Source organism: Vipera berus (assembly GCF_964194415.1).
Source record: "Vipera berus genome assembly, chromosome: 1".
NCBI lineage: Eukaryota > Metazoa > Chordata > Lepidosauria > Squamata > Viperidae > Vipera > Vipera berus.
In genome coordinates, this window is record NC_138202.1 from 71,180,582 (window position 1) to 71,206,664 (window position 26,083).

Consider the following 26,083-nt stretch of genomic DNA (forward strand, 5'->3'; position numbering starts at 1 on the left):
TTGTCTAGTATCCAGATTTTAAAAACTTTGACTACTGTCAGAAGCGAACCATACTTTCCATGACAAAGAGAAAGGAAACTAAAATTCCATAAATCTTATTTATGAAACAAAATATTGATAACTGGAAATAAATGCAAACTACAGATGTAGTTTTATATGGGGTGATTAATATGTTATCATTTTATAGCTATATATTCACATTTATTTTATTAGATTTTTTTATTTTATGGGTGAACATTTAAATTTAATAATTTATCTAACAATGAGTGTATGTCAAGAATATCTTGAGTGATATATTTGGTGAGATTTATGAAGTCATTTTAGGAAATACCTTCATGATTATCTCTTGAGAACTGGTTAACACATGAAAACCTCAAAATAGACCTTGCTTGGAAAATGATACAGGTAGTCCTCAATTTACGCTCATTTGTTCAATGACTGTTTAAAGTTATGGAGATGCTGAATGAAGAGATATACAACGTCCCCAAAGTTATAGCCATTGAAGCACCCCCATGATCAAAATTCAGGCACTTGGCAATCTGTCCACACTTACAACCACAGGGTGCTTCAACTCTCCCACCCGCCTATCTCCCTGATTTTTGCCCTTTTGGCACCCTGGACTCTATGGCCCCCTGCTGCCATAGTTTATCTTCATCATCTTCTTACTCACACTGCTGACCAAGCATGCCTGGCCTAGTCCTCGGTGAGACAGCTGCAAACCACACAAGGCTTTCTTCCCAGGGTTGCACATAGCGGTTTTCTTGCAAGGCCTAGTTAAGATGGTCTCTCTTGGCCAGCAGCTGCCTTTGCGAAGGGCCAGGATGGGCATCCTTGTAAGCAACAGGAGTAAGAACATGGTGAAGGTCAGCTGGGGGGGGGGTGCAAAGCGCAGGGTAGCAGGGACCATGGAGTACAGGGTGGTGATGGTGAGTGTGGCTGGGACTGGGCTGGAGTGCTTGATGTTTCCTGAGTTGGCTCCAGCATTGTGCTGCAGGGTGGCTAATGCTTCCCAGGGACTACAGCTTTGCTCTCCTTATTTTCGTACTCATTATTTTCATTATTCTGAACAAAAAAAGCAGTCTTACTCTTTGTGTCTAGTTGGGCACGATACTTTTCAAATCCTTTAAGTCTAACCCGTTCTCCCAACAACTGAAGAAACTCTTCAAAGGCCGAGCCTGCTGATTCATTATTGTACATTTCCTCTTCTGTGCTTTGCCCAGACTTGCAGTACATGATTCCCACTTTCAGCTGATAGCTTAACTGTAAATACAAATAGAAACACAAGTTTTCATTCTTGTATTATCTCTGCTGCATCAAGAAGTACAAAGCTATTCCTTTCAAAATTTATCTGTTTTCCGTAATAAGAAAGCTGAGTGAAAAAAATGAAAATGACAAGGTTCTATATATTTACTATGCTGTATTTCAAATTGCTCCACAAAACAATTCAGAGACTATTGGCATTCCCAATTCCCAATTTCACCAAAAAAGAAAAGAAAAAGAAAAATACAAGAAAAAAGTGTGTAGCCTCACTACTTTAAAATCTAGGTTTGAAAAAATTGCTTTATTTTTTCCTGAATTTACAATAATTTTATTGTTAAAAGATAAATTTGAAGTTAAATACATAAAACAAGATGACCATTAATCTGACCCAGTCAAATCAATGGCAAGAATTTTTGAAATGTCAATTTATAAACAGCTTATATGTTAAAGTATGTAACTTAAGGTGATTAAATAATCAAGTTTTTCTCATCTAACTATATTACTACATAAAATGTACTAAAATAATGCTTACAATTGAAGTGAGCAACCAATGACAGTGTAAAGAAATCTTTTCATCAGGTAATCTTTTCATCATTAGAAAGTTACCAAAAATTGTAATATGGAAAACAGATTAGCCAAGGTACTACTACCTTCTCACTAACCGCTGAGTTCTCACAAAAGCACCTGGTTTATTTATGATCACTTCATTATATCTGTTTCAATTATTATTATTATGCTATTTAGTATTATTATGCTATATTGACAGAACTAGAAGGATAAAGTCTATGGAGATTCTCAGTCATCCAGGTCATGGTTGTCCCAAAGGTGTTTTTTTTTCCAAGAGGCAACTGGACTTTCTTGTTTTTCTTGGAAGATGTTTCATTTCTCATCCAAGAAGCTTCTTCCAAAGATGCTTCTTGGATGAGAAGCGAAATGACTTCCAAGAAAAACAAGAAAGTCCAGTCGCCTCTTGAAAAAGCACCTTTAGAAGGATAAAGGCACAGAAAAGAAGCTGAACCACACAGAACAAAAAGAAAAAAAATATTTATATCTAAAACAGATATTCAGTTAAAATGGGGAAAAACATTTGGAAAAGTCACAGTAGATTAAGTATGCGTGCTTGTGGTCTATGAGTGTATGCAGAGAAACACAGTGAATTCCTGTTAAAATAGGTTTCTAATGTTCCGACAGAGCCAAATATTGTTCCCCATTCTGAGTACTCTTCAGAGCCTTAGTCATCAACTTGCCAGAGACCAAGATACAGTATATTGTAATAAAATCTGCTCCATCTTCAATTTCAGAATGTACAACCCTGAGAGGCCTAAAATCTACTGACTATAACAGGATGCCTCTCCCAACTTTACAAGGCTTGAAGTTTGGATTGGCCTTTTGGCCATACATAAAAAGCTCAAAGAGCCAAAGAGTTAAAGACATCATATATTGCTTATAAAAAAAAGGAAAATAAGTAAACATTTTAAAAATTTGTTTTCAAACAGAGAATCTCAAAAATGAGGAAAAAGTCTCTTGATTTCCCCCCTATATACCTATACTAGAGAAAGAAGCATTCTCAGTACAACTTATTTTTTCAAGGAACACACTATATTAACATCTCCCAAATTGCCTCAGGTTCTCAGTAATAACACTTGCGTCATATATTGGAGAAGCTTCAACTTTTTCATTTTCATCTACTCTTAAACTCACGATCACATATTGAGAATGAGTTGAGTATTATCCTGCTAGTGATTCTTAAGTCCAAAAATCTGGATGGTCTCTCCTATTTCTAAAGTTAGCATAAAAACCAAAATGGTATCTTGTAATATTCCATAAGCCAAAATAGTATGCTAGCAATTTTCTGATGAAAACCTTTTAGAAAGAAAGAGATTCTGAAATAATTATGCAGCTCTAATTTTTCTGGCAGCTCAGAAGGATTCTAAAATTGATTAAAACAAAGGCTGTTGAGAACAACAAGCTAATCAAAATGATAACATTGTTCCTGTTCATCTCCTGAAAGGGTTAGTTCCACACAGCACAAAGGCAGAGAACAGGTATACAATACATCTATGTCATTAGTTTTATCCCAAAATACCTGAATTGAATGCCATTAACTGCAAAGCTTTGATTAATATGATAGAATTACAACTTTAAATGAATGTTTTACAAGCAGTACTAAGAACCTAATGAAGTTCATGTTAAAATATATTGCGATGGTAGCTCCAATCTCATAGGTAGAAAGGCATAATTTTGAATCAGTTTCTTATGCAATGTCTTGCAGCAATGTATGAAGAAAATACTTTTTAACTGATAATATAATTAAAATCAGGGCTTTTTTTCTCATAGAACGCTCAGAACGGAGTTCCGGCACCTTTTTTGGATGGAACCTTGTAGGGTAGGCAAGGCGGGTTGTATGACATGTGTGAGTTCCGGCACCTTTTTCTTTTACAAAAAAAGCACTGATTAAAATAGTTATTTGTTTAAAACGGCTTGTATCTTTATCTCTATCTTGCAATATTTAGCTCCTCTATGTATCTGATTAAGTCATCTGAGAGCAAACTAACTCCTGAAATGTCTTATTCTTTAACATCAATATATGATAGCTTTATATAACATTTTTAAGCTAAACTAAAACCCCCAACAACTTATTATTATAAGACTAACCAACTAAAAACCAAATACATGCAATTTAAATCTTACCCCTTGTTCGTCGAGTTTCATAAGCTGCTCTGTGACTTTAGGTGTATTGAAAGCCAACCTGAGGCAATGGATGTTTAGTTCAGGAACCACGTGTTCTAGGACTTCTTTCAAGGGCAACCCTCTGGCTGTACAATGCTTTGCAGTTGAAGGTATTGCATCTTCCAAGACAGTACCTCTTAGTGTTGTAAGCTAGAAATAAAATATATATATATATATACCAAGTTGTGAAGAAAATGTGTTGGCAATACACAGTATCAGTAATAGTAATGGGTTTTTTTTAAACTCTCCCACAAAATATCACCTTAAATGGGATAGGACAATTCAAAATGTATTACTAATTAAGATGCGCATTTGCTTTTTTTTCTGCTTAGTGATAATACAGGTAGTCTTTGACTTACATCCACCACTGAGTCCAGAATTATGATAAAAAGTCATGGCAGTTGTTAAGGGAGGGACCCATGTGATTGCCTTGCTTAATGATCACAATCCCTGTTCTCCCTTTTGCAGTCATTAAGCAATTACACAGGGTGTTAAGCAGAAAATGGGATGCCTTGGGGGGAGGCCCCGGGAAGCCTGGTGCTTGCCCAGGCACGCCCTGCAGCATCTGCCCAGCTTATATACTGTAGATCTGGCACTTGGCCTTTGTTCTTCATAATCATGACAAGCATTCTTGCCATCAAACAGCACTGTCTTTAATGCTGAACATATTAAGCTGTAATGATGGTGCATCTTTTTATATTTGTATAAAAAAAGACACAAAATAACAAAAACAAAACAACATTTTCGTAGGACTTTAGGTTTGTGTCCTAAAGTGTTAAGTAAACTTTCTTAGGTGCTGGGCAAATATTTGCTCATTTTGTACATTGTAATGGCAATTCCTGACATAGTTTAAGGAAATTTATGTTTAGAGGTGCTAAAATGTAAATAATTAATCTTTCTATACAAGCAAAAATAAAGCTTTGCATTATATAAAAACTGTCCTTATTTTTCCAGTGTATATATCCACAGCTATCATCATAGGTTAACACAGTTTATGATTATCCCCCGCCCCCCATTCTAAGAAGCATACCAAAGGCTGCCACTGAATCGTAAATTGCACATCACCTGTGTGAGATTTCTGCCGAGTATTGTTAGAAAAACAATTCACTGGATTTTTAATTAGGTTCTTATTCTTTCTTCTCAAAACATAAAATAACCATGCATAAGAGCATGTTGGATGACAAGAATCTTGGGATATTTAATTCCAATGCTGTAGAAATTGAGAATATGCTTTGCATAGGAACACCTCTTTAATAAATCTTTTCTGAGGTTTATAAAATGCACAACAGTTTGCGTAATATTAATTTACTGAAAGGAATTATCCTCCCATGGCACTTGATTTTGTAAGACGTTCAACACAGAAATCAAATTTCTTATTTCTTTACAGCCCAGGCATCGCTTACCTCACTGGTTCTGAAAATAATGCGGTAGCTAAACTGGGAACCATTTTCTTTTATTTCCTCAGGTTTTTCTCTTCTGATGCTGACAGCTACAGGACCAAGGTTTTCATCTGCCCCAAAGTAGTTCCAGTGTTCTTGTGCAATTAAAATCAAACACGTATTTGGGGGGTGGAGGTGGACAAATGAAAGGATAATTATGTTTAATAAAAGAAGGATACATATTGTTATCACAATATTTCTAGGTTTTAAGATTAGTTCAGACAGAATAATTTTGCTTTGAACACAAGTTCCAACTAAGTGTAGACACAAAAACATAACATATTAACATGTGGATCAGGCAATCAGAATTAAACCTGAGCACCATCTAGAGATTTTTTTACTCCAATTGTATCAAACTCAGAAATATCTATAATTATGATCAACTGGCTGCATATTCCATTGTAAAATTCCATGGTATGCAATCATATATTGTTTTTTCAAGTATGTTCATTGAAAAATACTCTCATCTAAAACCAACTTTCCTTTTATTCTTCCTTTTTTAATATACCAAGCCAAACATTCCTAGGTATAAATACAATATAATAAAACATAAAACACTTAAAATAAAACATATAATAAAACATACAAACCAAAAGCAATGAACTGTTATTACTTGACAACTACCAAAATAGTTCCATTTCAGATGGAATTCCATTCAGGTCCAACTCATTTTGACTTGAAAAGCTAAACTGGTCTGACCTGGTTGATAGTTTTATGGGTAAAAAATAAGAAACACCAGATCACAATGGAACACTGAAAACATAATCTCACAAGTAGGTAGCAGCAAAGAGCTCTCATATTTTTGCTAAGAAATAAATGGATATGTCTTATAGTCACTAGGACTATAAAGTAAACTCAAGAGATGTTTTACATTACAGATAGAGAATAATGTTGATGATACTCTGTTTATATACAGTAATAATAAGAGCAAGTTCTGTTTCTAGAACAATAGAGTAATGTATGTACAACTGCTTTTTTAAAAAATGAAAAAATAGAAGTCTATTTCAAAAGTTTAAATCTATAGGTATTTGCAGTCTTTCTTAAAAGTTTACATTTCGTTATTACACTGAATGACACAAGCTCTTCTTAAAATTGTACGTTTTTTATACAAATAGTCCTTGACCTAGGACCATTTATTCAGTGACTGTCCAAATTTACAACAGCAATGGATCAATGGTGGTTACAACTGGTTCTCAAGAGTTTTGGCTGCCCCGGTACCTCTGTAGTCATGTGATCACGATCTGAATGCTTGGCAACCTGTTCACAACTATGATCAATTGCCAAGAGTGTTATGATAAAATGATCGCCTTTTGCAACTTTCCATGCTGCCTTCCCCCAGAAAGTCAAAGGGCGAGTCACTGAGGTAAGTCTTCCCTACCTGAACAACCTCTCACTGCCCCTCTGTGTTCACACGATGTCAGCCATTTGTGGCACCCTAGGCATCCGCCCTGATCTGTGCAGGTCCCCTTGCACATCTTCACACATTCTCCCCAACCTATGAAGTATATCTCTCGCACCCTTGCCAACCATCTCCCACCCACTTGTCTCTCCCTCCCCCCCCCCGCCCCACCAGCACCCACACCTGGGACTTGCAACTTCCAACCAGTTTCCTCACTGATTTTGGTTGTGGGAAGCCTCACATAATGAATGAACTGCTTAGTGACAGAAATTTCTATCCCAATTGCTATTATAAGTCAAGGACTATTTGTAAGGTTAAGCTTTTAATGATTATAATATTAACAATCATTTTAAATAATTCTTTTAGCTTGTTGTGTGCTACCCAGAGTCACTTGTTTATGAGATGGGCAGCCATATGAATCTGATGAATGAATGAATGAATGAATAAAACCTCTCTTTCCCTCCCCAGGTGGTTCAGGAACTAAAAGGCTTCTGCTTCTATTTAAATCAAGATCAAGAGTTGTAGTCGTTATTAACAAGCCACTTTAAAACACATCATCTTTAAACAGTTGTTTTTGAGGCTAGCCTCAAATTAAATTAACCATAGTTAAAGTTAAAAGTATAGTTCCCAGTCCAAGCCACATAGTAACTTCACAGCAGAAAGCTTCTGGAAAAGAGAAAGATGAGAAAGAATGCAAGCCTATAAGGAAAACGCGTCCTTCTAGCTCTGCCGTAAATAATATTGCAGTACTTCTTGCTCAGTATTAAAATATGAAATGCCAAATTTGTAATATGCGTCATAAATTACAAGTAGCATATAATAGATCTGTGTAAGGATTTCCCCTTCATGGATTACTGCCTTGTCGTGGCGAAGGGGCTTGCGTAATTCAATGAAGCTATGAGCTATGCCGTGCAGGGCCACCCAAGACGGACAGGTCATAGCCGAGAGGTCTGACAAAACGTGATCCACTGGAGAAGGAAATGGCAAACCACTCCAGTATCTTTGCCATGAAAACCCTATGGACAGTACCAAAAGGCAAAACGATATGATGCTGGAAGATGAGCCCCTCAGGTCGGAAGGCGTCCAATATGCTACTGGGGAAGAGCAGAGGGCTAGTACTAGTAGCGCCAGAAAGAATGAAGCGACTGGGCCAAAGCCGAAAGGACGCTCAGCTGTGGATGTGTCTGGTGGTGAAAGGAAAGTCCGATGCTGTAAAGATTTTTTCTCCATAGGAACCTGGAATGTAAGATCCATGAATCAAGGAAAGCTGGACGTGGTCAAACAAGAGATGACAAGACTGAACATCGACATCTTAGGTATCAGTGAACTAAAATGGACAGGAATGGGTGAATTTAAGTATACTACTGCGGGCAAGAATCCCTCAGAAGAAATGGAGTAGCCTTCATAGTCAATAAAAGAGTAGGAAAAGCAATACTGGGATACAATCCTCAAAATGACAGAATGATCTCAGTTCGAATCCAAGGCAAACCATTCAATATCACAGTAGTCCAAGTCTATGCCCCAACCACCGGTGCTGAAGAGGATGAAATTGACCGGTTCTATGAAGCCCTACAGCACCTTATAGAACTAAAACCAAAAAATGATGTCCTTATCATCATGGGGGATTGGAATGCTAAAGTAGGAAGCCAAAAGATAACCGGAATAACAGGCAAGTTTGGCCTTGGAGTACAAAATGAAGCAGGGCACAGGCTGATAGAATTTTGTCAAGAGAATGCGATGGTCATAGCAAACACTCTTTTCCAACAACCCAAGAGACGGCTCTACACATGGACATCACCAGACGGTCAGCACAGAAATCAGATTGACTATATGCTCTGCAGCCAAAGATGGAGAAGCTCTATACAGTCAGTAAAAACAAGACCAGGAGCTGACTGTGGCTCAGACCATGAGCTTCTCCTTGCAAAGTTTAGACTTAAACTGAAGAAAGTAGGGAAAAGCACTAGGCCACTCAGGTATGAATTAAATCATATCCCTGTTGAATATACAGTAGAGGTGACAAATAGATTTAAGGAATTAGATCTGATAGACAGAGTGCCTGAAGAACTATGGACAGAGGTTCGCGACATTGTACAACAGGTAGCAACCAAAACCATCCCAAAGAAAAAGAAATGCAAGAAAGCAAAATGGCTGTCTGAGGAAGCTTTGCAAATAGCTGAGGAAAGAAGGGAAGCGAAAGGCAAGGGAGAAAAACATAGATATGCCCAATTGAATGCAGAATTCCAGAGAATAGCTAGAAGAGATAAGAATGCCTTCTTAAATGAACAGTGCAAAGAAATAGAAGAAAACAATAGAATAGGGAGGACCAGAGATCTTTTCAAGAAAATTGGAGAGATGAAGGGAACGTTTCATGCAAAAATGGGCATGATAAAGGACCAAAATGGCAGGGACCTAACAGAGGCAGAAGAGATTAAGAAGAGGTGGCAAAATTACACAGAAGAACTATACAAGAATGAGCTTAACGTCCCAGATAATCACAATGAGGTGGTCACTGACCTCGAGCCAGACATCCTAGAATGTGAAGTGAAGTGGGCCTTAGAAAAGCTGAGCAACAACAAAGCTAGTGGAGGTGACAGTATTCCAGCTGAGCTATTCAAAATCTTAAAAGACAGTGCAGTAAAAGTGCTACACTCAATTTGCCAGCAAATTTGGAAAACTCAACAGTGGCCACAGGATTGGAAAAGATCAGTCTACATTCCAATTCCAAAGAAAGGCAGTGCCAAAGAATGTTCAAACTATCGCACCATTGCACTCATTTCTCATGCTAGTAAAGTTATGCTTAAAATCCTACAAGCTAGACTCCAGCAGTATGTGGACCGAGAACTACCAGAAGTACAGGCAGGATTTCGAAGAGGCAGAGGAACTAGAGATCAAATTGCTAACATACGCTGGATCATGGAGAAAGCTAGGGAGTTCCAGAAAAACATCTACTTCTGCTTCATTGACTATGCTAAAGCCTTTGATTGTGTGGATCATAACAAACTGTGGCAAGTTCTTAAAGAGATGGGAGTACCAGACCATCTTATTTGTCTCTTGAGAAACCTATATGCGGGTCAAGAAGCAACAGTGAGAACTGGACACGGAACCACTGATTGGTTCAAAATTGGGAAAGGAGTCCGGCAAGGCTGTATACTGTCGCCCTGCCTATTTAACTTATATACAGAGCACATCATGAGAAAGGCAGGGCTAGATGAATCAAAAGTTGGAATTAAGATTGCCGGAAGAAATATCAACAACCTAAGATACGCAGATGATACCACTCTAATGGCAGAAAGTGAAGAAGAACTAAAGAGCCTCTTGTTGCGGGTGAAGAAGGAGAGTGCAAAACCTGGGTTGAAACTTAACATTAAGAAAACCAAGATCATGGCATCTGGCCCTCTCAATTCCTGGCAAATAGATGGGGAAGAAATGGAGGTAGTGACAGATTTTATTTTCCTGGGCTCCAAGATCACTGCAGATGGGGACTGTAGCCAAGAAATTAAAAGACGCTTGCTCCTGGGGAGGAAAGCCATGGCAAATCTAGACAGCACACTAAAAAGCAGAGACATCACCCTGTCAACAAAAGTGCGTATAGTCAAGGCTATGGTCTTCCCAGTTGCAATGTATGGCAGTGAAAGTTGGACCATAAGAAAGGCTGAGCGCCAAAGAATTGAGGCCTTTGAACTATGGTGCTGGAGAAGACTCCTGCGAGTCCCTTGGACTGCAAGGCGATCAAACCGGTCAGTCCTAGAGGAGATCAATCCTGACTGCTCTTTAGAAGGCCAGATCCTGAAGCTAAAACTCAAATACTTTGGCCACCTAATGAGAAGGAAGGACTCACTGGAGAAGAGCCTAATGCTGGGAAAGATCGAGGGCAATAGAAGAAGGGGACGACAGAGAATGAGGTGGCTGGATGGAGTCACTGAAGCAGTAGGCGTGGGCTTGGATGGACTCCAGAAGATGGTGGAGGACAGGAAGGCCTGGAGGAATGTTGTTCATGGGGTCGCGATGGGTCGGACACGACTTCGCAGCTAACAACAACAACAACAACAACAAAGGATTTATTCTGATAAAGAACTTTACACTGGAAAGAGGTGGCATGATTTGACTTAATGAGCTACAATGTGCCTCAACGGGCATTTTCAAAAGTCTGGAAAGACTTGAAAATGCTAGTGAGGCTTGTGAAGTTTAGCTGCTTTTCTTTTCCTTTTTTAAAAAAAAGAAATGAGCAGCCTAGTATGCTTCTCTCAAATCTTTGCCAAAGCACAGCATGCCACAGAAGATTTGTACAGCCCCTAGTAGATAAACACTGTGTATCAAAGCAGTTCTTAGGTGAATGTTGAGTATACAGCAACATTTCCAAAGTAGTTAATAACTGCTCACCTTTCTGATAGAAGAATTTCCGATAGTAATATGCACCGAGATCCACATGTTCAACAATGTACCTCTTAGCTCTGTCCAAGTGTAACACCAGATTTTCCTTGGGTACTTCAAGTACTGCCACTCCCGCATTTGTGCAATGAGAGCTAAGAGTAGACTCAAAAGAGGCACTTTCACAGCCACTGAAGGATCCAGAGTTAGATTTGGTGAGACTGATATTTCTTTCTCCTTCCCCACCGATCTCATTACGAAAATACGGACAACTCAACACAAGATCATTGCTTTTATCATCTCCCTGGTCCACATTTAAAGTTCCTTTGGAATTCAGTTCTTCTGTACTACCCATAGGGGAATTAAAACTTGCAGAATGGGATAATGGTCCAGAAGCTAACGATGCAACCGCAGCAGCAGAAGCTCCAGTAGTTGTGTTCCTTCTTTTTATAACATTATTCCGGTTAACTGCCACTTCATTTAAATCAAATAATATACTCTGAATATCATAATGAGCAAAACATTTGGGGCAAGTCCAAGGCTTGACACTATCCTCTGATCTGCTGTCTTCTAGATCTGAAGTCTTTCCAAGATCTCCTTCACCTTTGGCATTACGCAGCTTGCGAAAAATAGAAGAATCTCCTGTCTCTGATTTTGAACGTCTCTTCAGTGGTTTCTCCCTTTCTTTAAAGAATCGAAGGTTCTCCCTGTGAGTAATGGGTCCATCTATCACATCCAAAGAAAATCCTGAACCTTTACTTCCACTAGCTATAAGGAGTTCACCAAATTTGCTGGAGGCTGAACCTCTTTGATCAGACGTTTCATCTTTAAAATCTTTTAACAAGTCAAAAAAACTTCCCCCTGAGGTACCCTGCTTATCTATTGAGGAGGTGCTGCCATATTCTCTGTGCAGTGATGGTCCTGATTTGTAACTGGGTGAGATACATTCATCGTAACTATCCACATCAAGCTCACTTAGGGTGATGTCACTATTACTACGCTGTCTTATTCTACGAAGAGCTTTTCTTGGGGAGCTGTGATAACCATCAGGTGTAAGAAATCTAGAATCTAAGTTCTCAGCTTGTCTTGCTTTGCTTTTAAGTGTGTTTTGGATACTCTTTAACATGACAGAGTCACTACTGTTCAAATTAATTGAACTTCCCTGACTACCCTGACTACTTTTTGAGGACATACTATCCAGACAGTTTGATGTATCCATTTCTTGACTTGATCTACTGTTTTCTTTGACATTCTCCTTCCTTGGAGGCCAGTCTGCAATCCTTGCTCTAACTCCCATTTTAGGAACTCCAGGTGTGGAAGTAAGATGATGTGATCCTTCATTGCGTGGAGGGCCTACTGGAGCCATCGCTGAAGATCCCAAGCTACCATTCTGTGACCTAAAGCGTCTCATATAAAAGTCATCTGAATGTACCTTAGGGCTAACATCTGATATTCCGGAGGCAACACCCCTTTCAGTCTGGGACCGTTTCAAGCTGGTCATTATTGGAAAATGTGTTTAGTCTTAGTAAGCTCCAAAGGAAAATACACTCATTGCTGCCTTTTAAATGTAAAACTCTCTTCTGGAGAAGGTCCTCCAGAAAGTATAAGGGGTGCATGAGATCCCGGTTGTGATCATTTAATTTAGTGGCAAATGGTCTAAAGATGCTGTTCTTCAGTCACTTTTCACTTCTTTGGAATTGAAATTCATCCATTTTATCAAGCAGTCATCTTCCCCAAAATCAAAAATACTGAGGGCCAAAGCTTCAATATTTGCTTTAAACCTAAGGTAAATAAAGAAGTACATAGAACAATTAATCATTGCATAAAATAAGTTATAAAAATAGTATATTTTGCCATATGTATCAGTGAAAATGCAGAAGATAGCTGATATCTTAGTCTTTATAAAGAAACTGTATTTTTAATAAAGCTGTATTACTATGATACTCTTCATCTTTCCTATAACCTATCCTTATCTTCTTATGACTATAACTTTACTGCTTGTATCTTACAATTTGTAGGGTTTTTTTAGCATCCTACTATGATTATGTTGTTTGCTTAGCTAGTACTCTTTGACAGGGGTCATCAACCTTGGCAACTTTTAAGACTTGTAGACTTCAACTCTCAGAATTCCTCAGTCAACAAAGCTGAGAGTTGAAATCTACAAGTTGCCAAGGTTGAAGACCCCTGCTCTATGACTATCACTAAGTGTTGCATCTTATGATTTATGATGAAGTGTTATATTTCACAACTTAAGATAATGTATTTTTATATTGTATATGATCATGATTATCACTATTACTTGTATGTACACTGAGAGCTTATGTACCAGAGACATTTGGCCAACCACACTTGGCCAATAAAGAATTCTAATTTTTTAATATTTAAAGTAGATAGTGTGCTACCATTTCAAATGTAACAAATAACTTAGTATGAATGAACCACATCCTAAAGTAATGCTGTGCAAGTCAATTTTTTCATAATGCACTTCCGCATTTTTGTTACTTTCCCCCTTTTATATCATCCACATATCAGATGTTATTTTTAAATAGGTTTTGAAGGGGGAGAGAGGAGGCTGTTGAAGCAACATGGGAATATTAAAGGCCTGCTTCAGAGCCAGTTCTCCTAACTTTGGAATCTGGTATGATGCAGCCATTGTTGAGCAACATGTCTTCAGCACTAGACACGGTCATTTTTATTCTTCCAGGTCTTTTCATTATTAACAATAGGTAGGGGTGGGGGGAGGGGGGATTGTTAAAGATAAAATGTATTTTAAAACTTTTAAAACTTTTCAATAAAAAAAACAATCTTTAATGTTAATATGAGATTGTTAATTTCTTACTGCTGCTTTTACAATTTATCATTTTATTCTTTGTTTGTTTTGTTTTGTATATTTTATAAAATACTTTAATATATGGTTTTAGTAATTATTATGTATGGAAATACAAAAAAAGATATACACGTTCAGTAACAGTAATAATGTGTGAGCACTTAGCTAATGACAGCAAAAAAGCTCCCTTAGAGTCAAATTACATGTTATGAAAAACTTGAATTTTTTTTTAAAAATGTAAATAGAGGCTGCTGTCAGACGAACAGATAGAGTCTTTCTCTCTTGTATAAACTCAACAAAAATCTCCGTTACCCTAAAGACGCTTTCTTATAATCACGACAAATAATTATATTTTTTTAAAAAGGCAATTATTGCCTTTGAGAAATTAATGAACTTTTTGACACTTAAATACTATATAAGACAATATAGAGGATGTAAGTCAGGTTTCCTTGATTAGCTGGGATTGTACTCAAAATAAGATGAATTTCTACCAATGGCATTTCTAAATGGAATTATGAGGGTTAGCTCTAGGTTTAGAATCATCCTCAGGAAGATGTCTTCACTGAGTTCTTATTTTGTCCCTCTCATCTCTCTGTGTTATACTGATTTACCAAGAATCATCAAATGGGTACTGGGGGGGAGGGGAGAAAAAGCAGACTCAAGCACCTATCTTAAAATTGCAACCTTTCCCCCATCTGACATGGAGGCAGTTCTTCCTTTTGCTGCTAGGTTTCCTGGAAAAGGGAAAACTAGAACTAGATATGGAATGCCTTTGCCTTTAATTTTAATACTTTGAAACTCACCAACCACCTTGATCCCCAAATTATTGCAATTCTGGATAGCCAAAAAATAAATTTATAAAGGCCCTCATTAGTAAAGCGACGTACATGTCTGATGTTTTGCTTGCTTGTGCAATGATGTGGGGCAGTAATATGAATTATTGATTAACTTTCACTAATGTGTCAGATACAAACATGCATTCTAAAAAATACTGTTAAGAATAAAAAAAACAGAATTATTTTCTAGGCTTGCATCCATAGAAATGCATTTTGTATGTGTAACTGAGTTCTTCTTATCTCTTTACCAGTGTGGGTGGCTTCACGAACACTCTACAGACTGGATCCTAAGGCCTGGATATATTCTAGAACAGGTTGGGGTGTGACACATGGCTGAAATCAAGCAGCAAATCAAAGTATTCAAAGTGTTTCTAATTTTATCCATAGTTATACTGATCTGAAAAAGGTCTGACGGAGAAAACTTTTGAAAAATCTTGTTCATGTCTTTCCACAGAGGAATAAGTTGTCACCTTGCAACAGACCTGGCCGAAGCCATTTTCCTCATTTCTGCTTGCCACAAGATAGGGGGGAGGAAAACTCAAGTCTCGGAGTTCTGCTCTAATTGGTCTCATCTATGGGAACCAAGACATACGTTTTCTCTACTCGAGATTTCTTGCACATTAAAATAAGACTGTAATAAACAAGGTATCTGTTTAATTCTGTTTAATTCTGATTTTCACAGGTGCTAAAATTAAAACTAAAAGAACACAACCTTTTCCTTCATCACGCTGCCCCTAAATTGAACATAAAATGCTATATTGTTCTTTTAAAGAGCTTTAACAACAAAATGCCACCTCCACAAATGCACCCTGGCAGGGAGTAGACAAAAGGCAAGAGGATGTCAGCATAAAATCCTATACTGCTGTATACACCCTTTAATACGAGAGAGAGAGAGAGAGAGAGAGAGAGAGAGAGAGAGAGAGAGAGAGAGAGAGAGAGAGAGAGAGAGAGAGAGAGAGAGAGAGAGAGAGAGAGAGAGAGACCTATTCAGACAGCCAACCAATTACAGAACAAATGGCCTTCAAATACTTACCAAGTCTACGCATGCAAAGATGCTGCTGAACCAGCACCATGTTGACGAAGCAGCATTGTGTACAAATCAAAGATTCTGGCAGATCTAGGGAAACTAGCATTTGTGTGAGTCTCTTCCCATAAGTAACAACTGGCTTCTTCCATAGTAATTAAAACTCTAGGAAGAACATTTTCTGCCTCTTACATTCACCCCATCTTAATGGAGAATTCTAAAATTAGCATATTGCAGAAAAGAGTAGCGGAGGACAAACAAGACTCATAATTGCTGCAGTATTTTTGTTGCAGGCACATAGCTCTTAAAGTGTGATGCAATATTCACACACTTTCAAATTTTCATTGTATCATGTCATATTTACTCTGGCAACAGCTAGACTGTTATCAAGTTAATCAAACAATCAATCCATCTTTCACTAAGAAGCCAGTTTACTCTCAGCTTGAAACAGCGAATAAGAAAGCTCCAAAATTTTAATTTTTACTTTCAGAAAAGCTATTAATTTCTGCTACACAATTCAGATTTTTAAAACTTAAGTTAGCAAAAGTTTTGTTTTAAATCAGTAATTATTATAAGTGACACTAGAGGCAGTCCTCATTTAGAGGAGTCCACTAAAGGACTCCATCGCTTAGTGATATGGTTGCTAAGCGAAACATCAAATGACTGTTGAGAACTTACAATATTATTTCCCATTCAGTCATTTAGTGAGTAACCACAGATAATTAAAGGAGACATTATACGACCGTGCCTTGTGATTTCACTCCCAGCTTCTCATTGATTTTGCTTCAGCTGTTGAAAACCAGTTTTGAAGCAAGCAAATGGCAATTACATGACCATGGGATACCGTGATGGTTGTAAATGCAAGCACATTGTGTTACTATAGTCCTAAGAACATCTGAAAATCTGAGTAAGCAATCTGGCCTAAAATCTTACCTGTATGAGGAACTTTGGCATTGATAAATTAAACAGAACTTTCAAGAGTCAAAAGGAAAAGCTTCTTTATGATGGGATACTTATTACCTATCTCTCACATTTTTCTTTCATACAAAGAAAATACGAAAGCCCAGTTACAGCAAGATCCCCATCTTCCATTTATTACAGCAATACCATTTAATATTGGATATTATTTCTGTTCTGGAAAGCTCAGAATAGCCAATTCCAAACTAGACAATGACCATTATTATAAACAATACATATATACACATACACATACATACATACATACATGCATACATACATACATACATACATGATAGATAGATAGATAGATAGATAGATAGATAGATAGATAGATAGACAGACAGACAGACAGATATGCACATGTTTCATCATTTCTCTGACATGGGATATAACAAATTTTAGGAACTAAAAATACAAAAAAATTAGAAAGATGAAAATAGTAAATGAAATTTCATTTAAATTCTTTTGGTTTTCCCTAGTTGATGACAAAAATGCTTTCTGTTTCCCAGTTCATTTATCTGTATGCTATTAAAAGTGCTTTTTTGCTGTTTCTTTTCCACTGCCAAAGCATCAATTCTGCCTCTCTGAATGGAACACCCATTCTTTTTAAAAATCCCTTCCTATAAGTAGATAGATACAAAGTACAGTAACATGTCCGTGCATGTTTGTATGGTTTCAATTTTACTCAGCTTCATTTAAAATGTGAATATAGAAGTTAAACTACAAAAGGCTATTTCCAATTCCCAAGTTATGTTAGGATTTAATGAAGGAGTACTTCGTTCAAAATGAATCTGCTCAACCTGTTAGATCAGAAGCCCCCAACCTTTTGGGCACCAGGGACTGGTTCTGTGGAGAAAGATTTTTTCATGGACCAGCATCCATGTGTGCTACCTGCATCCAGTGGGTGGTTCTTCACTTATTTGCACAGCTGTTGCTGGTATGCCGTGGCCTGGTGCTGGTGATCCATGGACCGGGGGTTGGGGACCCCTGTGTTAGATCATCTGGGGTGCTTGTGCATGGCCCACCAACAGGCAAAACTAAGAGGTATATGGATAAGAAAGGCCTTCTCTATAACTAAAGTGAGGGGAAAAATATTTGATCTCTTGCTGATTTTGTATGTTTGCCCACTGACAAAGAAATGATCATTCTATATTTGTAATGGTAAGTTTATTTTAACAGTGAGAGACAGAATAACAATAAGTATTTGATCCTCTATCATTCAGCAAGATTTCTGTTTCCCAGGTGTCTTTTATTTATTTATTTATTTATTTATTTATTTATTTATTTATTTATTTATTTATTTATTTATTTATTTATTTATTTATTTATTTATTTATTTGTTATTGGGACTTATATGCCGCCCTATCTCCCGAAGGACTCAGGGCGGCAGGTGTCTTGCCGCCCTATCTCCCGAAGGACTCAGGGCGGCTAACAACAATTTGTTGTTAGCTGCGAAGTCGTGTCCGACCCATCGCAACCCTATGGACAACATTCCTCCAGGCCTTCCTGTCCTCTACCATCTTCTGGAGTCCATTTAAGCTCACGCCTACTGCTTCAGTGACTCCATCCAGCCACCTCATTCTCTGTCGTCCCCTTCTTCTATTGCCCTCGATCTTTCCCAGCATTAGGCTCTTCTCCAGTGAGTCCTTCCTTCTCATTAGGTGGCCAAAGTACTTGAGTTTTAGCTTCAGGATCTGGCCTTCTAAAGAGCAGTCAGGGTTGATCTCCTCTAGGACTGACCGGTTTGATCGCCTTGCGGTCCAAGGGACTCGCAGGAGTCTTCTCCAGCACCACAGTTCAAAGGCCTCAATTCTTTGGCGCTCAGCCTTTCTTATGGTCCAACTTTCACTGCCATACGTTGCAACTGGGAAGACCATAGCCTTGACTATACGCACTTTTGTTGACAGGGTGATGTCTCTGCTTTTTAGTGTGCTGTCTAGATTTGCCATGGCTTTCCTCCCCAGGAGCAAGCGTCTTTTAATTTCTTGGCTACAGTCCCCATCTGCAGTGATCTTGGAGCCCAGGAAAATAAAATCTGTCACTACCTCCATTTCTTCCCCATCTATTTGCCAGGAATTGAGAGGGCCAGATGCCATGATCTTGGTTTTCTTAATGTTAAGTTTCAACCCAAGTTTTGCACTCTCCTTCTTCACCTGCAACAAGATGCTCTTTAGTTCTTCTTCACTTTCTGCCATTAGAGTGGTATCATCTGCGTATCTTAGGTTGTTGATATTTCTTCCGGCAATCTTAATTCCAACTTTTGATTCATCTAGCCCTGCCTTTCTCATGATGTGCTCTGTATATAAGTTAAATAGGCAGGGCGACAGTATACAGCCTTGCCGGACTCCTTTCCCAATTTTGAACCAATCAGTGGTTCCGTGTCCAGTTCTCACTGTTGCTTCTTGACCCGCATATAGGTTTCTCAAGAGACAAATAAGATGGTCTGGTACTCCCATCTCTTTAAGAACTTGCCACAGTTTGTTATGATCCACACAATCAAAGGCTTTAGCATAGTCAATGAAGCAGAAGTAGATGTTTTTCTGGAACTCCCTAGCTTTCTCCATGATCCAGCGTATGTTGGCAATTTGATCTCTAGTTCCTCTGCCTCTTCGAAATCCTGCCTGCACTTCTGGTAGTTCTCGATCCACATACTGCTGAAGTCTAGCTTGTAGGATTTTAAGCATGACTTTACTAGCATGAGAAATGAGTGCAATGGTGCGATAGTTTGAACATTCTTTGGCACTGCCTTTCTTTGGAATTGGAATGTAAACTGATCTTTTCCAATCCTGTGGCCATTGTTGAGTTTTCCAAATTTGCTGGCAAATTGAGTGTAGCACTTTTACTGCATTGTCTTTTAAGATTTTGAATAGCTCAGCTGGAATACTGTCACTTCCACTAGCTTTGTTGTTGCTCAGCTTTTCTAAGGCCCACTTCACTTCACATTCTAGGATGTCTGGCTCGAGGTCAGTGACCACCTCATTGTGATTATCAGGGACGTTAAGCTCATTCTTGTATAGTTCTTCTGTGTAATTTTGCCACCTCTTCTTAATCTCTTCTGCCTCTGTTAGGTCCCTGCCATTTTGGTCCTTTATCATGCCCATTTTTGCATTAAACGTTCCCTTCATTTCTCCAATTTTCTTGAAAAGATCTCTGGTCCTCCCTATTCTATTATTTTCTTCTATTTCTTTGCACTGTTCATTTAAGAAGGCATTCTTATCTCTTCTAGCTATTCTCTGGAATTCTGCATTCAATTGGGTGTATCTTTCTTTTTCTCCCTTGCCTTTCGCTTCCCTCCTTTCCTCAGCTATTTGCAAAGCTTCCTCAGACAGCCATTTTGCTTTCTTGCATTTCTTTTTCTTTGGGATGGTTTTGGTTGCTACCTGTTGTACAATGTCGCGAACCTCTGTCCATAGTTCTTCAGGCACTCTGTCTATCAGATCTAATTCCTTAAATCTATTTGTCACCTCTACTGTATATTCAACAGGGATATGATTTAATTCATACCTGAGTGGCCTAGTGCTTTTCCCTACTTTCTTCAGTTTAAGCCTAAACTTTGCAAGGAGAAGCTCATGGTCTGAGCCACAGTCAGCTCCTGGTCTTGTTTTTACTGACTGTATAGAGCTTCTCCATCTTTGGCTGCAGAGCATATAGTCAATCTGATTTCTGTGTTGACCATCTGGTGATGTCCATGTGTAGAGCCGTCTCTTGGGTTGTTGGAAAAGAGTGTTTGCTATGACCATTGTATTCTCTTGACAGAATTCTATCAGCCTGTGCCCTGCTTCATTTTGCACTCCAAGGCCAAACTTGCCTGTTATTCCAGTTATCTTTTGGCTTCCTACTTTAGCATTCCAATCCCCCATGATGATAAGAACATCATTTTTTGGTGTTAGTTCTATAAGGTGCTGTAGTGCTTCATAGAACTGGTCAATTTCATCCTCTTCAGCACTGGTGGTTGGGGCATAGACCTGGACTACTGTGATATTGAATGGTTTGCCTTGGATTCGAACTGAGATCATTCTGTCATTTTGAGGATTGTATCCCAGTATTGCTTTTCCTACTCTTTTATTGACTATGAAGGCTACTCCATTTCTTCTGAAGGATTCTTGCCCACAGTAGTATACCTGATGGTCATCTGAATTAAATTCACCCATTCCTGTCCATTTTAGTTCGCTGATACCTAAGATGTCAATGTTCAGTCTTGTCATCTCTTGTTTGACCACGTCCAGTTTTCCTTGATTCATGGATCTTACATTCCAGGTTCCTATGGAGAAAAAATCTTTACAGCATCGGACTTTCCTTTCACCACCAGACATATCCACAGCTGAGCGTCCTTTCGGCTTTGGCCCAGTCGCTTCATTCTTTCTGGCGCTACTAGTACTAGCCCTCTGCTCTTCCCCAGTAGCATATTGGACGCCTTCCGACCTGAGGGGCTCATCTTCCAGCGTCATATCGTTTTGCCTTTTGGTACTGTCCATAGGGTTTTCATGGCAAAGATACTGGAGTGGTTTGCCATTTCCTTCTCCAGTGGATCACGTTTTGTCAGAACTCTCTGCTATGACCTGTCCGTCTTGGGTGGCCCTGCACGGCATAGCTCATAGCTTCATTGAATTACGCAAGCCCCTTCGCCACGACAAGGCAGTAATCCATGAAGGGGCTAACAACAATAACATATAATAAATACAGAAGTTAAGATAAAATTAAAATTAAAGGCCTCTGTACAATAAATTAAAATTAAAATTAAAATAAATTAAAAATTAGAGTTAAAAATTAAAAACATAATTAAAGTCCCTGTCAGTCCAGGTCAGCCAGGTGGAAAAGGAGTGTTTTGAGGCCGCGGCGAAAGGACTGGAGATCTTGGGCCATCCGAAGCTCATGGGGGAGCTGGTTCCACAGGGCTGGCGCTCCCACAGAGAAGTCTCTCCCCTTGGGGGTCGCCAGCCGACATTGTCTAGCCGACGGTACCCTGAGGAGGCCTTCCCTGTGTGAGCGTACTGGGAGATGGGAATTCATTCCTGGCAGCAGATGGTCCTGCAAGTATCCCGGTCCTAAGCCATGTAGGGCTTTAAAGGTAAGTACCAGTACCTTAAATCTCACCCGGAGGGCAACCGGTAACCAATGCAGCTCACGCAGGAGGGGTGTAATATGGGAGTATCGGGGTGCTCCCATCACTACCCGTGCAGCCGCATTCTGCACCAGCTGAAGCCTCCGGGTGGTCTTTAAGGGCAGCCCCATGTAGAGAGCATTGCAGTAATCTATACGGGAGGTAACGAGTGCGTGGGTGACTGTGCGTAGGGCATCTCGGTCCAGAAAAGGGTGTAACTGGCGTACCAGTTACTGGCACTCTCTTAAAGGGAGTGCTCCAAATCTCAGCTTCTTACCTGTATAAAAGGCACATGTCCACAGAAGCAATTAATCAATCAGATTCCAAATTCTCCACCATGGCCAAGACCAAAGATCTGTCCAAGGATCGTAGACCTACACAAGGCTGGAATGGCTATAAGACAGGGGTGTCAAACTCGCAATGTCACGTGATGTGTCGTGACATATTGTGATTTTTTTTCCATTGCCAGCAATGGGGTGGGCGCGGTTTTGGCATGACGCATCCGGCCCATGGGCCAGCAGTTTGACACCCCTGCTATAAGACTATCACCAAGCAGCTTGGTGAAAAGCTAACAACAGTTGGTGTGATCATTCGCAAATGAAAGAAACACAAAATAACTGTCAGTCTTCCTCAGTCAGGGGCTCCATGCAAGTATTATGACCCATAAATGGCTTTATTTAATTGCAAACATCCCTAGCCTTAAATTACATACTTTTACTGTAGCTCTATCTAAAATGACTGTTTCATATTTCTCAAAATATATGAGTGATCCGTTTTTAACCTCACTACCAAAATCAAAATATGCCCTCTGCAGAAAGATTTAAGTGTACAGAAACAATGAACTTTTGCTTTAAAATGCATTTATGAAACTACTGATTAGGCCTCAATTCATTACATATGACCAATGAATTATTACTAACTACATTAACTGGAAGCAGCAGTTCACATTCAAAAATACCTTTTTTACTATTAGTAGTGATATGTATTGATTAAATGAATTAAATAAGTTTGTAAAACTTTTGAAGTTACCTGGACTCCTATAATAGTATGTCCCAAAATGTGGTTGAAGCTTCATCTCTAATTCCTATTAATAGATAATTTTTGTTAAACAGAAAGCACACCACTGTCCTGAGGCACATCTTTACTGAACATATTGAACTAATATTGTTGGAAAATGTTACGTTAAACTTTAAATTTAGTAACTAGTGTTGGCATCTTCTCTACAGCTAGGATTCAGCTAGGTATTTTTTAGACCTGATGGCCAAGCCATATTGGCTTAGAGATATTTTGGGGGATTCCTTTTTACAGAATTATTTCAACTCACTGGTAATTTGGGGATATCTTGCATTAACTGCTCACTTCAGGTCACATCACAACCATTCAGATTTGTTACAGACGGAATTCTGAGTCAGTCGTTCCAAAATTAAAAAAATTCTTCTGCTTCAGCCATTCTTTTGTAACCAATCTTACTTGTATCTTTAGGATTATTGTTGTGCTGCATGAACCACATTTATTTAGCTTCAATTTACTAAGAGATACTCTTTAGGTTTCTCTTGCAGAATTTACTGATACAATCTAAATCATTGTTCTCTCAATGACAGTTATCTATCCGGGACCTCAAAGCATGCCGCTTATGCTCTACAGTTCAGTTGAGGTTGTTTTGCTGGAATTTAGTGTCTTGTTTTCTACAAACATAATGTTTCACACACAGAGTTCAGGTAAGTGGACAGGCTGTTCCCAATGGGAAGTTTCATCCATTTCAAACTCTCCATAATCTGGTCTGTAGATCCTTTGCTATTATCTATTTATGATCTTTTGAAGTCTTGTATTACTTGTCCTTGGAGTAATGTTCAACGGGTGGCCAAACTTGGAAAGAATAATAATGCTGATGTCTAACTATGGAATGGTGAAAGGCTAAGTACTTAGCAATGATTTTACAGCTCTATCTAATATTTGACAGCCATTTTTCTGAAGTCAGTAGACATCTCTTTTAATCAAGTAAAGTCAAACCTAAGTCTTGAAAACAGACTTTGATGGTGGCAACCAACATACATTTTTATAGAGAAGGGTCATCAACCTGAGTTATCTTATTGATTGGAACATACTCCCTTAAGTAGGTTGCTTATCCTAGGGCAGGGGTAGGCAACCTCGGCTCTTTTATGACTCATGGACTTCAACTCCCAAAATTCCTGAGTCAGCTATGCTGACTCAGGAATTCTGGGAGTTGAAGTCCATGAGTCATAAAAGAGCCGAGGTTGCCTACCCCTGTCCTAGGGCTTCACATACTTTTTCCAACAATATGTTCAGTAGCACATGACATAATACACTGTTTTATGGGTCATTTGTTTAACCCAAATCTCTTTATCCAGCAATAGGAGTTAGATGAAATCCTGATCACCGTGTCAGTCATAGCATTGCACAAACACAATTAATTCTAAAAGGTTATAAGCTTCCTCCAAGTACCATAGATGGTGGCATAGGAAAACAAATGCTACACACTATTGCAAAACACACATACACAGTGATACCCCCTTACAAAATCAAGGGGAACTCATTCACATTTAGCTTAAGTACAACTTCTATAGCAGGACCAAAATGTTATAGTGGTGATATTTTACTTGTGGAGGTTTTGAGGAGAAGACTTATTATGGGACAGGTTCAAAACATGCTAACCCCAATAAATATGCTGGTTGGTAACATTACATCAATAGAAAATGTGGTTTTCTGAATAAGTACATCTATAGTGAAGCAACACTTATAGACAAATAATAGCAGCACTAATGTGTCATTAAAATAAAGCATCAATATCCTTAACTGGTTAATTTGAGTGTCTGGAATTTCAGTAAATTGGATGTTTATTTTGCTGAAACTATCTTTTTTTGCTGAAACAGAGTATTTTGACTCAGAAAACAAACCCAATGAATTTCTGAACAATCTATATATAGCCAATGCAAACATAAACATAATACACATTTGAGTTAAGTATGAGCTATGCAAAACTTTCTTTCAAAAATATGTAAGAAGCCAGGAATGAATTCAATTTCAACACAAAAAAGACAATGTAACTGGATTGTTCTGCCAGTGACACACTAGAAAAGTTTAAAATTAGTATAGGTCACCCAAGTTCCTTAATCAAACTCAATTACTAGGTATTTACTTATTTAGTTTAAACAAGAAGTCTGAAATAGAATCAAGAGAGCATTTCAGGTGGCATTTGAAGAAATAATAAGTTTTAAGATCAGGAAGTAAAAAAGAGAAACTTCAAAATGACACAAAAAATAAGGGAGGAGGTGGAGGAGGAGGACACAGGAAACACACTTTTTAAGAGTAACTTTATTCTGCTTTTTTTTAACAATGAAAAACTAGCATTCATTGGTAAAAACTGAGGGAGATTCCACCCAACACCTGCTATGGCAGTTGGCTTAATAGCAGTTCTTTGCTAGATTCGACAATTACACCCACGTTCTCCTGTGAGAGATTAATTGTTTGCTAAAAATAAATCAAGATTTGCATTTCAAGTGAGCTGCCTAAGCAATGTGGTGTTTGACAGAAGGTGAAATTAATCAACCTTCTGGTTGATGAGCCTAGATTTTATTTCAGATGTCCGGATTTAAACTAAAATTCAAAAGAATACAGAGTAAAAGAGGAGTGCTATATTGCCTTGCGGCACTCAATAGAGTGTATTATTATGTAGAAATAATAATAGATTATGAAGAAACCTAAATTATTTCTCATATATAATTATAAACTAACAAAATATAAATGGTAAGTAGTAGGGAGGTATTTATGATAGTTTTGTGGCCTCTCAGCAAATTTAGCTTTAGCATTTAGAAACTAGCAACTATACGGGTAATCCTTGACTTAAGACCGTAATGGAGTCTGGAATTACAGCTATAAATCATTGTGGTCATAGAGCAAGACATCCTGTGGCTGGATTTAAAGCTAGGACCCTTTTTAGCATGGTCATTAGGCAAACACCAGGGTCATTAAGTGAATCCATACATTTTTCTTAGTAGTTGCTTTTTGCCAGAAATAGAAAGTAAACTACAGAAATTGACAAAAAAAGTCACAAATTGTGGTCATGTGACTGTGGGATGCTGCATATGTTACATAAATGTGAGCTGGTTGTTAAGTGCCCA

General features: G+C 38.4%; 1 protein-coding gene across 4 annotated transcripts in view; it reads right to left on the reverse strand.

Moving 5' to 3' along the window:
* The window catches only part of SIPA1L1 (signal induced proliferation associated 1 like 1), a 172,081-nt gene that overhangs the window by 56,545 nt on the left and 89,453 nt on the right, over positions 1–26,083 (reverse strand). For 3 of the 4 annotated variants that reach the window (XM_081315375.1, XM_081315376.1, XM_081315373.1), the window contains exons 3-6: positions 11,209–12,977; positions 5,394–5,524; positions 3,952–4,140; positions 1,086–1,260 (exon numbers count right to left, since the gene is read on the reverse strand). In XM_081315375.1, coding sequence (XP_081171501.1) covers positions 1,086–1,260; positions 3,952–4,140; positions 5,394–5,524; positions 11,209–12,697 — 1,984 coding nt within the window. In that variant the 5' untranslated portion in view covers positions 12,698–12,977. Of the gene's footprint in view, positions 1–1,085; positions 1,261–3,951; positions 4,141–5,393; positions 5,525–11,208; positions 12,978–22,973; positions 23,029–26,083 lie in introns of all 4 variants that reach the window. The other variant, XM_081315374.1, reaches the window with a different exon arrangement.